This window comes from Dendrobium catenatum, unplaced genomic scaffold (assembly GCF_001605985.2).
Source record: "Dendrobium catenatum unplaced genomic scaffold, ASM160598v2 fragScaff_scaffold_1342, whole genome shotgun sequence".
NCBI lineage: Eukaryota > Viridiplantae > Streptophyta > Magnoliopsida > Asparagales > Orchidaceae > Dendrobium > Dendrobium catenatum.
Window position 1 is genome coordinate 477007 of NW_021319804.1, and position 17986 is coordinate 494992.

Genomic DNA, 17986 nt, shown 5'->3' on the forward strand with positions numbered 1-17986 from the left:
ATTCAAACTCTTGAATTTTTTTATTTCAAATTTTCAAAACAATTTAGGTGGTTAACCCCTTAAAAATAGGAAATATTATTGTGTAATTTGAATAAAGCCCTATGAATTTGAATTATAGTCCATCTTGTTGCTCTATATATCCATATAGGCCCCATAAATAGGAGTGATTGGGCTTGACAAGTCTGACTAGGCCTTGAGTTTGTGAATAAAGGATGCATGTGAAACCTACAAGCAAATAAGGAATAATGAAGGATAACACTGCTTGTTCAATATATGCTTTAATCAAACTAGATTTAGAATCCAAAGAATACTAACTTAGAAGGATAACACTGCTTGTAAAAAATTCTTTCATCTCCTAAACATTTCCTCACCTCTATTGGAATATCATCAGGTCTAACAGTTTTTTCACACTTTATTTACTTTAAAGTATCTCTAACTTTGATTTTACTAATATGCAATAAAAACTAAAATCACTATTTCATTTAGGGTGCTAAGGTCACTAAAGTTAATCATATTCTCATAATTTTCATTGAAAAGCTTATCAAAATATATCATCCACCTTTATTGAATATCCTCTTGTAATAAAAGCACTTTTTGATCTTCATCCTTAATGCACTTCACTTGAACTAAATAATTACTTCTCATATCTCTTTGCTAGGCTAACTCATATATAATTCTTTCGCCCACTTCAGTATCTAATCTATTATATGCAAATTAGAAGCTGTGAGGAAACCCTGCTATGGTACGTTCCATGGAAGATTTCCATGAAGCCATATCTCTAACTAACCTTATAGATGCAGGTTTCCTTGGTAGCAACTGAATTTGGTGTAATAAACAAGAGGAACAAGCTTGTATCCGAGCCGGGTTGGATAAAAGCATAATTAATTCATGCTGGCAAGTTCAATTTCTCCACACTACTGTTCAGCACTTGAGTCAAACACTTTTTTTTCCCTGAGTCTTGAACACTTGATCATGCCCAAAAATCAAACATAAAAAATTAAAATCTTGAATTACTTTTACAAATAGCTAAACACCATAAGGTATTTCAACTAAAAGATTTTATTTTACATTATATTTTGAATACATCTTGTTGTGGTCTGAAAGATTCGTGGCGGTAGAGTGAGTAAACTTTTTGTCTTAGCAATGCACGAATATCCAACACACAAATAGAAAGAGCGAAATAGAACACCAAATCTTTTTTTACGTGGAAAGCCCGAAGAGGGAAAAACCACGTGGCCTTGCCCATGTGAAAATATTCCACTAAACTTGAGTGAATTACAAGGGTTGACCCGTCCCTCGATTTAGAGACGGTCGAATTACAGTGATTTGGAGAGACAGTCAAAGGTCTGGAGATGGTCGTACGGATGTCCGGCAGGAAGAATCCCAACCAGGATGTAAGACCTATCCGAGGTTGGTGTGTCAGAGCCTATTGCTGCGACGACGTTAACCTGTTGGAAGAGGTCAGAGAATTCCACGCAAGGATGTAAAGACCTATCGAGGTTGTTTGTGCGAGCCCTGCTCGACGACGTTAACCTGTGTGGAAAGAGGGTCAAGAGAATCCACAAAGGATGTAAGGACCTATCGAGGTGTATGTCGGGCCCTGCTCGATAACGTTAACCTGTGTGGAAGGTCGAAAGATCCAACGCTGAAGGATGTAAAGACCTATCCGTGAAGGTTGTATGTCCAGAGCTCTGCCTCGATGACGTTAACCTGTGTGGAAGAGGTCGAAAGAATCCACTAAGGAATGTAAGACCTATCCGAGGTTGTATGTCAGAGCCCTGCTCGATGACGTTACTGTGTGGATGAGGTCAGAATCAAAATCCCCTGGGAATTGATCATCCGGTTGATTGAGATATTATATAGTATTGTGTTATTTCTCGAATCACAAAGAAAGAGTTTTGATAAAATTATTTATCTTGCATAAGAGAAATTAAAATAATCCACAACAGTGGAACATTGCATACTGTATTATATAAAAATGTACAATAATTTCCCTAGCTGACTTGGGAAATACAAGTTCCCAACATATTCAACACCATAAGGATCTACGTACGGGCACAAATATACTTTAAGCGAAGAAAATAATTAAAAGATCAAAGTGTTACCCTGCAACTCAACAGACAAGTGAATTGCTATATACAAATGCGAAGTGGTGATGCATTCAATTCTCCAACCACTGAATTTATTATTCAATGGTTGTCTCTATGTTGATTTTTTCCCCCACAGCTGGGACGAGCTTCCTCCGGGCAGATGAATCTTGAATAAATTGTCGAAGGTAGCCCTGGCGGATAAGTCTTTTCAATCTCATATCCTTGAGTTTCTTACAGAGGCTTCGTAGGTTGTGACCATGACTCGTGATGAAAGTGAAGTACTAATGAATTTTCCTGTGTTCGACTTCAAAGGGATTTCGGCCATTTTAATGTATCTTGATCTCGAACGGCCATCAATACATTTGCTCGAGTGTGTGAGTGGGGTATCTCCTTCCTTTGGGGTCCCATCGCGGAATGGAGGCCTAGGAGGTATATCATGTCTTCTTTTGCTTTTTCTGTTGTAGAATGAATTGTCATCCCAGGTGCACCTTTGCGCTTACCCGTTGATTTCCTCAAACTGTTCCTGTGAGCAGTTTATAGCTTCATTTGTAGGAAATTTTGCGCCTCCACACGATGGGATCAGGTCAGCATATGAATGAACAGGTGTCACGCATGAAGTGACTGAATAGAAATGAGCCCAGGACGAAGACCTCCAAGAAAAAAACTCCCTCGGAGTACATTCAGGCTTACTTCCCTGGAATATGTCGAGCCCTCGGTGAAAAACCGCTTAAAATACGTCCTTCAAGATTCTCCCTCTTTTGGTCGGAATCCCGAGAGGTGGGAAGAATCCTTAACAATTCTTCGATTAGCCACAAACTTTTCAACGAATAGTTTGGATTTTACGAATGAAGGATGTTTCGGACGGAAGCGAATAGAAACACGTTCGAGCCTGTTCCTTTAAGGGTGGCGAGAAAAAACCTGGCAAAGGAGTGCATCCTGAATGCTCGTTGAATATGCATAGATGGTTCTGTAGTAGTGAATTACATCTCATATGGGTCCGTCGTCCCGTCGTAGCGACTCAATGTTGTGCCTTTGAATCCAACAGAAAGGGTGAGTGCTGAGGAATGCTTCAGTTAAGAGGTGATGACTCTGGAAGTTTCTATGTCAGGAGAGCTTCGCCTCACATCTCCTCGGGGGAATCTTCCCCGTACTAATCTTCGCAGTCGTGATGTAGAGCATTGTGAGGGAGGCTCAGGCAAAGGTTGCGTGGTTGGGCAAGGCCTTCTGGGAGATCGGAAGAATGTGAGGCTGTCAGTTGAGGGAGGAGGACTGTGTTGACTTGCTGTATCAGCAAGTTCATTATCCTGTCGTGCACTGAGATGTCTCCGTGTGGAGGAAGATGGAATTTCTGCTGCGAATAGTGTCGAATGAACATCTTCAACCCTGGTAGATCCTGAGGAGAAGAATTTCTCTCGTTGTGCCAATGTTGGCTGTCCGATTCTCTCGTAGGAGTTGAAGGTCTCATTTTGAGATTTTTCCATCTTGCGGATTCTTTCTTCTAGAAGAAGGTCCCGAGGTTCCTTCTCCGACAGCATTCTGTCCCCCAGGATGCAAAAGAGGCAGACATCGGGCGTCTGTGATTTGCCAGAACGATTTCTGGATTAGTGGGAGTTGGAGGAGAACCTCCAATGATGGCGACTTGACTATCGCCTGTTGACCATTGTAGCAGTACTTAAAGTTTGGGATATATTCCACAGACGACGCCAAACTGTTGCGAAGAGCTCTTGAAGCTTCAGAGCTCTCTTCAATCTCAAGCCAAAGGTCCCCCTCATGTAGAGAGTGGAGGTGTATTTATAGATTTTCATGAGTGGCACACCCCGTAAATCTAGAGAAGATCCGGGCAGGTTCAGAGTGCTCCATCGGATGGCTCGTATTGATTCCCCCGATCATATAGTGTTTTTCAACTGTTTAAGTGCCTTAACAGTTTCGGAATTCAGAGATCTTGGGCTCGTTGGATTCGTCTCGCCGAGACGCTCGATTTGACTATAAGCATGCCATATTTGGATATCATTTTACTGTCCAAATAATTCTTTAACCCTTCCAAACGTGGTTCGGGTCCCCGATTCGGACCCATTCTGCTTGTGTTGGACCCATTTTGGTGCTGTTTGGTTCATTTCTTTGAGATGTTCAATTTGAATATAAGTTTGCTAAAATTGGAATTCATATGATCCCAAATTTGATTTTGAAAGTCTCCAATCTTGAAAATGCCTCGAGATTCGTGCTTGATCTAATCTGTTTTTGATGACGTATCAGTTGCCCCCTATTTTTAAAGATAAACCTTATAATCCAAAAATATATTAGTGATTCTAGCATTCTGCAAGATCAGAACATTAATCAGAGCAAAAAGTTGAAAAAGTTCACGCCAAAAATCTTTTTAAATAGCTCAAAACTTATATTAAAGACTCATTTGAGCCTCAAAAGTATTAAAATTGTGCTCGAAAGATAATTCTGTATACTGCAAAAATATTCAATTCCAACTTTTCGTGATAAACATTTAATTAACTACATACGTAATCAATTAATTAAAATCGGATCTGCATAATAAATGAAACTATTTATCTGTCATTATTACCTTAGATATAACAGTTAATTATATATTTATTAACCATTATATGGAGAGGGCATTAACTATTATCTTATATATAATAGTTATATATTAAATAATAACCATAGAATGCCGCAACAGTAGCCGCCTCGAACGGCGAGAAAAAAAAAGTTATCATAAATTGCCTTAATTAATTAAGATGTTTAATTGTAAAAAATACTATTTTTAGCTCCAAAAATTTTTAAAAAAATTCAAAAAATCTCATAAAGAATCTAGCATTTTTTCTAAAAGGAAACAAATAATTTCTGCACAATTATTTTATTTTTAAAAGAATTACTCTTTATTTATTTCATATTTGATTTTTTCAATAATAGGAAATTATTTAATTTTGGGCATTAAAAAAATTCCGAAAATTAATAAAAAAATTCAAAAATTCGGCCCTCAAACCTCCTTTGAAAAAACTATAAATACCCCCCTCAGGGGCAAGGGAGAAGGCATCTCTTTAGCTGGTTTAAAATTTCTCCTACGAAATTAGGAGGAGTTGGACTGGCTAATAAAAAATTTTTGGGCGGCGGCGATCAAGGCCCGGTACTCTTACGTAGGCTCCAGTTCACTCCCATTGGGGGAAAAACTGTCTGGCAAGAGTCTAAATACCGGAGGCGACGATCAAGGCCCGGTACTCTTACGCAGGCTCCAGTTCACTCTCATTGGGGGAAAACTGACCGGCAAGAGTCTAAATACTGGAGGCAACGATCAAGGCCCGGTACTCTTACGCAGGCTCCAGTTCACTCTCATTGGGGGAAAAACTTTCTGGCAAGAGTCTAAATACCGGAGGTGGCAATCAAGGCCCGGTACTCTTACGCAGGCTCCAGTTCACTCCCATTGGGGGAAAAACTGTCCGACAAGAGTCTAAATACTGGAGGCGACGATCAAGGCCCGATACTCTTACGCAGGCTCTAGTTCACTCCCATTGGGGGAAAAACTGTCCGGCAAGAGTCTAAATACCGGAGGAGGCGATCAAGGCCCGGTACTCTTACGCAGGCTCCAGTTCACTCCCATTGGGGAAAAAACTGTCCGGTAAGAGTCTAAATACCGGAGGTGGCAATCAAGGCCCGGAACTCTTACGCAGGCTCCAGTTCACTCTCATTGGGGGAAAAACTGTCCGGCAAGAGTTTAAATACCGGAGGAGGCGATCAAGGCCCGGTTGGTGCAATTTTCTTTTCAACTTCTAGTGAGAAGAAATGTACATATGAATATGTATCTATGTAACTCCATTGATACTGAGTAAGAAGTTGAGAACTTGTCCTTCAGAGCAAGCTGATTTGCGATTGCATCTTTAAGACATGCTTTGACATTTTGCCCCCCATATTTTTATGAGGAAATTTTAGACTATTGAACTCTTTATATAAGCGATAAATTTATCAATCACTTGCATTCTTGGAGTCTTTACAGAGAGAATATTGTTCACTCAAAATATTGTTCGATGATGTTGACCTTTGTAAAAGGGCTCGAGAGAATCCACTAAAGATGTGAGACCAATCCGAGGTTGTATGTCAGAACCTTTGCTCGACGACATTAACCTGTGTGGAAGAGGTCGAGAGAATCCACCAAGGATATAAGACCTATCCGAAATTGTGTGTCAGAGCCCTGCTCGATGACGTTAACCTGTATGGAAGAGGTCGTGAGAATCCACCAAGGATGTAAGACCTATCCGAGGTTGTATGTCAGAGCCCTGCTCGATGATGTTAACCTGTGTGGAAGAGGTCAGAAGAATCCACCAAAGATGTAAGACCTATCCGAGGTTGTATGTCAGAGCCCTGCTCGATGACGTTAACATGTGTAGATGAGGTAGGATCAAATCCCCCTGGGATTGATCATCCGGTGATTGAGATACAATATAGATTGTGTATTTCTCGAATCACAAAGAAAGAGTTTGAAAAAAAATTTTAACTTTTATAAGAGAAAACAATATCACAACCACGTGAACATCGCATTACTGTATTATATAAAACAGTATAATAATTCCCTAGTATAACTTGGGGAAATACAAGTTACAACGTACTCAACACATAAGATCTACGTACGGGCACAATACAACATTTAACTTGGAAGAAAATATCAAAGTGATACCCTGCTCAACATAAAAGAGACAAAACAAGATAAGTAGTATTGCTAATACAAATGCACGAAGTGCGTGATCATTCAATTTCTCCAACCACTTGAATATTATTCAATGGTTGTCTCTATTGTTGATTTTGTCCCCCAGCGGGACGAGCTTCCTCTCGGGCAGATGAATCTTGAATAAATTGTCGAAGGTAGCCCTGGCGGATAAGTCTTTCAATCTCATCCTTGAGTTGCTTACAGGCTTCGGTAGTGTGACCACGACTACGATGAAAGTGACAGTACTGATCTGAATTTCCTGTGTTCGACTTCAAAGGATTCGGCCATTTTAATGTATCTTGATCTCGAACGGCCATCAACACATTTTCTCGAGATGTGTTGAGTGGGGTATACTCCTGTTGGGGTTCCCATCGCAGTAATGGAGGCCTAGGAGGTATATCATTCTTTCTTTGCTTTTTCTGTTGTGAGAATGAATTGTCCATCCCAGGTGCACCTTTGCGCTTCCCGTTGATTTGCTCAAACTATTTCCTGTGAGCATTTATAGCTTCATCTGCAGAAATTTACGCCTCCACACGATGGATCAGGTCAGCATATAAATGAACGGTGTCACGCATGAGTGCTGAATAGAATGAGCAAGGACGAAGACCTCCAAGAAAAACCCCTCGGAGTAATTCAGGGTCTACTCCTGAAACCTGTCGAGCCTCGGTGGAAAACCGCTGAAAATACTCCTTCAACGATTCTCCCTCATTTTGGCGAATCCCGGAGAGGTGGGAAGAATCCTTAACAATTCTTCGATTAGGCACAAACTGTTCAATGAATAATTTGGCTAATTTGACGAATGAAGGGATTGTTTTGGACGGAAGCGAATAGAACCACATTCGAGCCTGTCCTTTAAGGGTGGTAGGAAAAACCTGGCAAAGGAGTGCATCCGATGCTCGTTGAATATGCATGATGGTTCTGTAGTAGTCGATATGCTCATATGGGTCGGTCGTCCCGTCGTAGGACTCAACGTTTGGCACTTTGAATCCAACCGGAATGGGGTGCTGAAGAACGACTTCAGCTAGAGGTGATGACTCATGAAAGTTCCTCTGTCGGAGAGCTCGCCTCATATCTCCTCGGGGGAACTCTTCCCGTACCAATCTTCGCAGTTCGTGACGTAGAGCATTGTGAGGGAGCTCAGCAAGGTGCGGTTGGGCAGAGCCTTCTGAGAGATCCGGAAGAATGTGAGGTTGTCGAGTTGAGGGAAGAGGATGTGTAGAACTTGCTGTATCGGCAAGTTCGTTATCCTGTCGTAACTGAGGATGTCTTCCATGTGGAGGAAGATGAATTTCTGCTCGAAGATGTTCGAATTGAACATCTTCAACCCGTGTTAAATCCTGAGGGAGAAGAATTTCCTCTCGTTGTGCCAATGTTGGCTGTCGATTCTCTCGCAGGAGTTGAATGATCTCATTTTGAGATTCTTCCATCTTGCGGATTCTTTCTTCTAAAGAAAGTCCCGAGGTCCCTTCTCCGACAGCATTCTGCCCCCCAGGATGAAAAGAGGCAGACATCGGGCGTCTGTGATTTGCAGACAGATTTTTTGATTGGTGGGAGTTGGAGCGAGAAGCTCCGATGATGCGACTGCTACGCCTGTTGACCATTGTAGCAGTACTTAAAGTTGTGGGATAGTGTTTCTCATAAACGGCGTCAAACTGTTGCGGTCTGAAAGATTCGTGGCGGTAGAGTGAGTAAACTTTTTTTCTTAGCGATGCACGAATATCCAACACACAAATAGAAAGAGAGAAATAGAACACCAAATCTTTTTTTACGTGGAAAGCCCGAAGAGGGAAAAGCCACGGGGCCTTGCCCAGGTGAAAATATTCCACTAAACTTGAGTGAATTACAAGGGTTGACCCGTCCCTCGATTTAGAGACGATCGAATTACAGTGATTTGGAGAGACAGTCAAAGGTCTGGAGATGGTCGTACGGATGTCCGGCAGGTGGCGGCCGGGCGATGGTCCGACGAAGGTCAGGCTGAAGTCTGGCAGGCGGCGACCGGCGGCAGCCGAGCGGTAGTCCGACGAAGGTCGGTCTGAAGTCCGGTTGCAGGCAGCGACTAGGCGGTGGTCTGGTGGAAGGCACGGCTGGGCGGCGGTCCGGCGACAAGGCGCGCGGGCCGGGCGTCCTGCAGCAGGCAGACGAGCACGGGCAGTTTTGTTCGACGGCAGAGTACGGCAGCGGCCGGGCGATGGTCTGGGAGGGCGGCAGCCAGCGGTAGTCCGACGAAGGTCGGTCTGAAGTCCGGTTGCAGGCAGCGGCCCAGGCGGTGGTCCTGGGGAAGGCACGGCTGTTTGTGTGCGACAGGCCGCGGGCGGCGGGTCGCGCAGGCAGCGGCAGCCGGGCAGTTGTTCGACGGTAGTAGGCGGCGGCCGGGCGATGGTCTGGTGGCAGGTACGGCGGCCGGTGCGGTAGTCCGCGATGGAGGCGGTCGGCCCGGGACGGAGGTCCGGCGGCAGGCGGCGGGCCAGGGCAGCTGGCCGAGGCGGGCACGGGCGTGGTCCGGCAGAGGCAGGCAGGCCGGTGGTCTGGCGGCAGAGGCGGCGGCCGGTGGTCTGGCGGACAAGCGGCGGCCGGGCGGTGGTCCGGCGGCAGGCGGCGGCCGGGCGGTGGTGCTAGAGCTCTTGAAGCTTCAGAGCTCTCTTCAATCTCAAGCCAAAGGTTCCCCTCATGTAGAGAGTGGAGGTCTATTTATAGATTTTCACGAGTGGCACACCCCGTAAATCTAGAGAAGATCCGGGGCAGGTTCAGAATGCTCCATCGAATGGCTCGTATTGATTCCCCCGATCATAGAGAGTTTTTCAACTGTTTAAGTGCCTTAACAGTGTCGGAATTCAGAGATCTTGGGCTCGTTGGATTCGTCTCGCCGAGACGCTCGATTTGACTATAAGCATGCCATATTTGGATATCATTTTACTGTCCAAATAATTCTTTAGCCCTTCCAAACGTGGTTCGGGTCCCCGATTCGGACCCATTCTGCTTGTGTTGGACCCATTTAGGTACTGTTTGGTTCATTTCTTTGAGATGTTCAATTTGAATATAAGTTTGCTGAAATTGGAATTCATATGATCCCAAATTTGACTTTGAATGTCTCCAATCTTGAAAATGCCTCGAGATTCATGCTTGATCCAATTTGTTTTTGATGACGTATCACATCTAATTTTTAAATATTTAAAACAAAACAATCCCTAAATCAACCAACATCTCAATAATACATATAACTCAATATGACTCCTAACCTGAAATGACCCTAAACTGCACAAAAGGCCCTAAATACAATCAAGGAAAAAAAAAAACTCACAATACAAGGATCTAATAAAGAAAACTCATGAAAAATAAAAAGAGTACACCAAAAAAAATTTTTAGCTACATATAATTTAAAGATCTAATGTCAATATTTAAAACTTTACATACTAGCATTAACTAATATCAAAATGATTGTTCTCGATAATAACTTCAAATATATTAAAAGAGTCAATAAATTAGCAAAGTTTTCTAAATAAAAACTATAACAAATCTAATATTAATACTTTTCTCATGTAGTATCACATCTATGAAAAATTGATTCTCTTATCCATTTATTTAATTTTTAATATCTTATCTCGAAAATACTAATTATAATAATGATGAGTTATCATAACTCAATGGATACATCATATCTCTAAATTATAGTAATATAATAAAATCTAGAAATCAATATGTATGCATTTTATTATAAATAAATCAATATAAATCATCTGACGAGTCATTTTATTCAAATAATAGCATGCAAGAGTTTTATTTTTCTTTGTACATAATGATATCCTATCACGTTTTATTAGTCTCATTTGTGATATAATACAATTGTCTAAGAGCTCTTGTCTAAATTATTGTGTCTTGTTGAATGTGAGTTCTTTGAACTCTTTGCAAGTTTGGGCGAGAACTACCAAGGGATTTTTTTCTTAAACCGATGTGAATAATGATCCTTCCATCCGATGACTTCTATCATTTGGTTTTGATTTTTTATTATTTATTGCTTAGTGTGTATGAGTGAATTTTGTCAAGATTCATATGTATTGATTTCCTTTTCATAATGTGAATCTTAGTTTTTATAGAATTTTATGTTTTTTCCTCTAATTTATTGTGAAATTTCATATTTTGAGAACCTTTAAATTGTCATTTGGAATGAAAGAAATGTATTTCATGATTTTGCATCAAAAGAAAGTGATCTTTGCTTAGATTAATTGTTGATAAAACTGTGAATTGTAGGTATTTTTGTGTGTTATTTTATGTGTCTTGTCTTGCATTTGTTTCTAAATCATACACACCATGATTTCCTACATCCTAGGTCCATAGGAAGCATAATAATTTTGCATAAATTTGCTTGAAAAATACCAAGTACTTAATTCATTAAGGTCAAATTTGTTCAACCAGTGTAGAACTGTATAAATTTGAAGCATTTTCACCTTACAATCTTTGAATAAAATATTTATCTTTACTTCTAGAGAAAAGCCTATTGTGATTTGATAGCTCCACTTTCGAACATAACTAAATGCATTTTCTGAATAAATAGTTTTCTATATCACATTTATAACTTCTATGTCATATCCACCATGAATCTTCTCATAACATATCAAACTAGAAAATATGTTGCAAATTCAGTTTCATGGACTATGTTTTGATGATTGGCAAACACTCTTGTATTTCTTCAACTGCCTGTTACTACTAACATTTTCAGGATTCAAAGATCGGACGGAAATCGGAATCAGCTCAAGACTGGGTAGATTAGGGTTGAGTCAGTCTGTAATTTTCTTTTTTTCTTTCTTGAGTCAATTGTAATTGTTTGAAGTGACTGATGTTAAGTAACCCTACACACACACTTGAGAGATTTAGAACTTGTGTTTTTACTCACATCGGCCCGGACGATATTTATATCGTCCTGGACGATCGAGTTCAAAACAGAAGATCTAATCAGGATTTCTTAGTTAAGGCAGCCGTAATTAACTGATCGGCCTGGACAATACCTGTATCGGCCAGGACGATATGCTCAATACAGAAAGAAATTGCCGCCATGATCAATTTAGGTATTCTGTATTTTTGGAAATCGGCCTGGACGATTATTGGATCGGCCTGGACGATATTGTATAATTATGCCTAAATTGATCCGACAATCATGGGAGTAATTAAGGATGATTGATACGATCACATCGTCCTGGACGATCGCAAGATTAGCCTGGACGATCCATTCAAAAACCCTTGGTTGCTCCTGGCCGATTTGGATCGGACAGCTCAAATTCAGGGCGATGCTCTGGACGATTTTTCTCTGATTTGAACTGATCAGTCAGGACGATCGTGAGATCGTCCGAGACAATCAAGCAAATTTTCAATCGTCCAGTTTGCATTCAGGGCGATGCTCTGGCCGATCTTATGAGATTTGTACTGATCGGCCAGGACGATTTTCATATCATCCTGGACGATAAAGTCGGCAACTTACAATTAATGAGCCTCTTTGAAGCTCTTCTATTTAAGAGCTCTTGTTCAACGTTTTTGAACATCCTTGGCTGCTGTCTTGACCTGAGAAAACCTAAAGGAGAGAGAGAGAGGGAGAGAGAGAGAGGATCTTGTGAGGGGATTCACAAGGGTTGCTCCAAGCATTGCTCCACTTTTTCTTCCCTAGAGTCTCTTGTCCTTAGAAGGGTTGGGAGAGATAAGTTTCAGCAAGTGATCGTGGTTCTCTGCCTACTTCAGAAGGAAGCAAAAGGAGTTGGGTTCTCTGCCTTGCCGGGTGTGGAAAAAAGAAGGTGTTTTTGTGAGGGCTTCTCCGCCTAGCTGTGGGGGATAAAGGGGAGTCACGTTGGTAGTGCAATACTCGGAGGGCGCCTCCGGGGAGTGGACGTAGGTCGAGTTGACCGAACCACTATAAACCCTTGTGTTCTTGTGTTTTACTGCTTCCGCGTTTATTTTCTTCCGCACTTGTTTTTGTGGAGATTTGGTTTGTGATAATCGTTCCTTTGCTTAAAGAAATTTTTAAAATATCAATTCATCCCCCCCCCCCCTCTTGGTTAGCCTCGGGCCAGTTCTATAGGGCTTAACATCCCTAACGAACTTTCAAAATATATTCCCATTTAAGTCCATACCAATATTATCTCTTCCTCCTTAAATATACATTATAAGTATTTAAAGTCCTACCACTATTATCCCTTTTAATCTAATGTAAGCAATATAAACACTAGCCAAATTTATGGTGTCCTCACTAATAATTAACTTAATATGAATCACCTTATCACTATTCATATTCACCTCCACAAGTTTACCTTTCAGCTTTTTATTCATTATTGTCCTACACCACTCCAATTGTGAACCTAAAATTAGGTTGGATAATAATGTGCTTTACTCCAAAATTTTGAAATTAAGCTAATGATTGGGATGAAGACTGAACAAAAAACACATTATTAGCTTAATCCTCAACAATTTAAAGTACCGAATCTTACTGTAAACCAAGTAAAAAACAGTCACATGGGTTAGATAATGGTGAAGCAAAATAATCAACCAAGCGAACAAAAATACATAGAAAAATCTTTAGGTATAAACAGCTTGAAAATTAAGGCTACATTCTTAATAAGCTAAAGAACTTGAAAAGAAATACAAAATTCATACAATTACTACCATTTACCAGCAAGCAAGCAATACAGACGAACTACACAAGGATTACAATCAAAATAGCATAAAAAATAAATCTTTACACAAAAGAACTCCAATTTTTTCGCAGAACAAGATCAAGTAGGGCTCTTCCTAATTGCCATTGCAAGAATCAAATTCACTACTAGAACATAAATTCCAGCATACTTGCTTACCTAATCCATCAAGCTCTTACAAATGACAGTGAGAGGGGGAGAGAGAGAGAGAGAGAGAGAGAGAGAGTGAGCAGGACCATCAGACCAAACAGGAACAATTTGAACTCACCAGTCAAAGACTTGGAAGCGGCGTCGGACCAGTGATAGGAACCAGAACCATGCGTGCTCAACCTCGCACAGCAAGACAAGCCATTCAAAGGCGGAGAGGACTGAGTGGGACTCGAAAGTTACGCCAGATCCACACCAGAAAAGAAAAAATTTGAACCAGTCACCTCCTTAAAAAGCGAGATTTTTAATTGTTTATATAGAAATAGAAAGGGGTAGGAATCATAGTATTGATTATTGAATTTAAATATAATATAGAAAAATAAATATGATGATTTTAATTTCATAATAGTAAAACAAATTAAAATATTTTTAAAGTTTTTTTTTCTTTTTTAACTTTTTGGGTTGAATGAGCACTCGAATTCGGATCATAAGAATTCTTAAAATTGATGTTGTATATAATATCCTGATAAATAGTTATATTCATATTATTTTGTAATAGAATATAATATCTTATGAATTTTTTTAGTTTTTTTAACAAGAAAAATAGTTATATTCATATTATTAAAGCTAATATTAAGTTAAATGTGAGAAAAATTGTTTCAACTAAAAATCAAATTTTATTTTATTTTAAAATAAAATAATTGAGTTTATCCAATTTAACATAATTTAATTTTGAGTTTATAAATTAAATGTTAATTAATTATATAAATATATATAAATAGTGTAGTCTATATTTTACTTATATTATATATTTTGTGTAAGTACATACTTTGAATTGACTTAACTTGTATTTGAGGGAGTTAAATAGAATTTGAAATTAATTTTGAATTTAGATTAAGACTTCGTTTGGGACGACTTTTTTATGCTTCTTAAAGCACATTTCTAATACTAAATTTTTTCTATTAAAAAGCTGCTTTAAGAAGCAATAAAACATTTGTCCCAAACGAAGCTTAAATCTTAATATTGACTCAAAGTCAAGTTGAGTTAGTTGTGAGCGAGTAAAATTTTGAAGAAGTCTTATAGTTTGAACCTTAACAATTTTATTAGTAGTCACATTCTAAAATAACAATTTAATATGTTAATAAATTTTATTGTGTGTTTTTCATCTAGTTGTATATTTTATCCTATAAAAAATACTTAATTTTATAATAGTTCCATAATTTTTTTATAAAATATCACAAATGTATAGTTTGATTTGCAAATATAATGATTTTATATCATGCTCTTGGATTTGAAATTGTTTGTGGGTGATAATTGACTCTACTAACAAGTCTAGCTAGGTAGAGTAAGAGAATGGGAGGAAGAATAAGTGTATATGGAAAGCACCAAAGAAAAGAAGTCAAATAATCTCTATACATCTCATGAGAGATGAATCTAAAAAAAAAAGGTCAAAAAATTTCTATGAATGATAGAAATTTGCATAATTTCTAAATTGTGCCTCTTAGCCTCTTATTTATAGGTTTTAGAGGGATTAAAGAAAAGTTACACCTAAAAAATTAGAAAAATAGTATAATATTTAACAAGTCGGACTTGTATTAGCATATGTACTCAGCCAAAATACACACACGGACTCAAGAATAGTGTATTTGTCCAATGTTCTCATTAAAACATTGATTTTTCCCTTACATTACTTTTGGCTATAAATAGAGGGCGTTGATGATGCCAAATTTTCTTATTATTTTGTGTAAGCATAGTTATTTTAGTTCACACAAGAAATGCCAAATTGAGTCCTATGAAATATTCTGACATTGATAATTGTGTGCTCTAAAAGGCTCCCCTTCATAAGTGTAAAGTCATGGAGCTTGAGGGATAAAAGTCTACCCAACTTGAAGGGAAAAAGATGATGGTGTTAGAGCCGAGCAAGGCAAAGGTGGCCTCTAACATAAAGTTTTAGAGGTGCCTTTAGTGGAGAGGTGGGCTACGTGAGTTTCTACATCGAAGGAAGGTAGGCAGGTTCTCATCATGGATGGTGCTATGTTTGGGTGGTGAGCCTTACTCGCAATGATGTTGGTTGAATTATTTTGGCTCATTATCAAGTGGAGATATCAAGTGATTGTGATCTCATGCTGGAGGTCGGGCAATAATAAGTTGTTAGTGAATGTAAGAAGAATTCATTTCCTATTTTTGATAAGCTTATGTCTTGGGGATTTTTGTCACTTATGTTAACGAGCCTATACTATTCACCAAAGTATGTGCAAATTTTTAGGTCATTATTCAAGTGAGTTGGAGGCAATGGCTCTCGCACTAGCTAGGTGCATGACTTATATAATAGGGTGTAGGATCTTCATAATCAGTTATTAAAGGACCCCTTAACTTTTTGGATAAGAAATGATATATACTTAACCCTTTACTTCATATAACAAAGGCAACTCCAATGGTGCAAATACATAATACTGTAGGCCAACATATGGAAAATTCTTTATAAGCTCAATATATAACGAGGATTGACATCTCTTTATAAGCCACGCATATAGTGGAACTGGAGTAATAGCCATTTACTCAGGAGATTCTTGGCAATTCTCTTTTTTTTATCTCCAGTTGCTCGCAAGCTTACTCCTTCATAGATCACTAGAAGGCTAGAGTCCACATGCTTAAGTTGCCTTTGCCAGGGAGATTTTTTGCCTAAGAGGAGGAACATGCCCATATCAAAGATTGAGCTAGAAGAGGAAAGGAGAGGAGTAAAGGCCATGGAGAAGGCACGTTCCTCTATTGTGGGTGATGATGTTACCACATTGTAGAGGGAGGTGCATAACTTGAAGGTCGAAGTTCTAGCACTGGTAAGCTCTTTGAATCTTTGTGATTAATTTAGCTCCTTGTTAGAAGTTAGTTCATCCTGCATCACTTAGTAAAAAAAAGTGTGTTGTCCTCTGATATTCTCTCATATTTTTGTACAAGTTTCCTTCTATGAGGAAAGTGATATGAACTCGCCTATATGTAATAAATATATGAAAACATTAGTGTAAAAATTTATAATCAGTTATATGTAATTTACACTTATGATTTGTTATTATAATATATGTTTGTTTGTACTATGGATGTCTTAGTGAATTCATAGGGTAAGAAATTACTTTACTGACTACTTATGGTGACTATTTATTATTTCTTGTTGTAGCTCTTTATTATTACATGTGGAAACTCTTTGTTATTGCATATTTTAAAGATGAGATAGAGGCTAGATCATGCTCTTTAATGATGGATTGGACTCTCTTTTTTTGTAAATCAGTGCATATTCTTCTTCTATAAATAATCCCCTTCACCATTTGTTAGGGGCACCTGCTCCATTTCCTCAGTAACGCTCTCTCTCTTAACATTTATTTTCTCTTCTTTTGCAGGCAAAAGCATTCCTTTCTAAGATAGATGCAATAAAGATGTGCCATAAAACAATTTTCAAGTGTCGATACTATCAAGCTTCACTAGCAAAACAACTACTAATTGATATTATATACTTCATATATTGCTATAAGGATTCTAATCTTGAGGTACAAGCTCCATCAAAATGAAAGCACCTCAGCATCATGCACAGAGAAAAATTATGCTTCCCATGGGATCACTTCAAGCTTAGTCCACCATTTGTTTTATAAATTGAGCTCATTGAGACTTTAAACTTCTATGGGCTCATGCTAGCTCAAATAAAGCTAAATTTTGTGTTGAGCATGGTGACTTTCCTTTCCCACTTGTTTAAAGACAAGATTTGTAAGAGCCTTAGTTTTCTTGTCAATTCGCATGAAGATGAGTGGCATAAGTAACAAGGTGAGAGACATGAAGTCCAAGTTCAGCATATCACCTATGTCACTAGTCACTCTTCATACATATGCTTTAATATTACAAATTAAAACACAACTAAATTAAAAAATATTATAATAATGTTGTCTTCAAATCTTTTGAAAGTATTTTTAAAATAATTAAAAATTCTTATTAATACTCCCACACATTAAGTAATCACTATAAATTAGTGTGCATTCTCTTTAATTTTTTTATTTAAAATTTTAAAAAGATAGTAAAAAACTCATCCAATAATATTTTGAATTCATTAAATGACATGCTTTTTCCTCTTGTTAAAATTTTAAAATATAGCAATACATTTCTCAATGAAAGTTTTTCATAGCTCACACCTTTTACTTTCTTTCACTTCACTATATAGTAGCTATATACTATCATATATAGACATATAAAAGTATGCACATGATTTTAAGCATGGTTAAATACATCTATGCATTCATCTTTAAACTAAGGTTTAAATTTTTGTATCAAAATTCTGTTTCAAGAAGCAATAAAAAATCGTCCCAAACAAAGCATAATAATTAAATGGTGCA

General features: G+C 38.5%; 2 protein-coding genes across 2 annotated transcripts in view; both read right to left on the reverse strand.

Annotated features, from left to right (window-relative positions):
- LOC110105771 overlaps positions 1-13893 on the reverse strand; it is a 27702-nt gene extending 13809 nt beyond the window's left edge. The window contains exon 1 of the mRNA XM_020835406.2: positions 13735-13893. The gene's annotated coding sequence lies outside the window, so the exon portion shown is untranslated. The remainder of the gene's footprint in view (positions 1-13734) is intronic.
- On the reverse strand, positions 8677-16955 carry LOC114580840 (proline-rich receptor-like protein kinase PERK10). The gene is made up of 3 exons (XM_028699582.1): positions 16947-16955; positions 13735-13834; positions 8677-9479 (listed from the first exon to the last, which is right to left on the reverse strand). Exons 1-3 carry the CDS (start codon positions 16953-16955, stop codon positions 8677-8679), a joined length of 912 nt encoding a protein of 303 aa, XP_028555415.1.
- Between the last annotated feature and the right edge of the window lie 1031 nt (positions 16956-17986).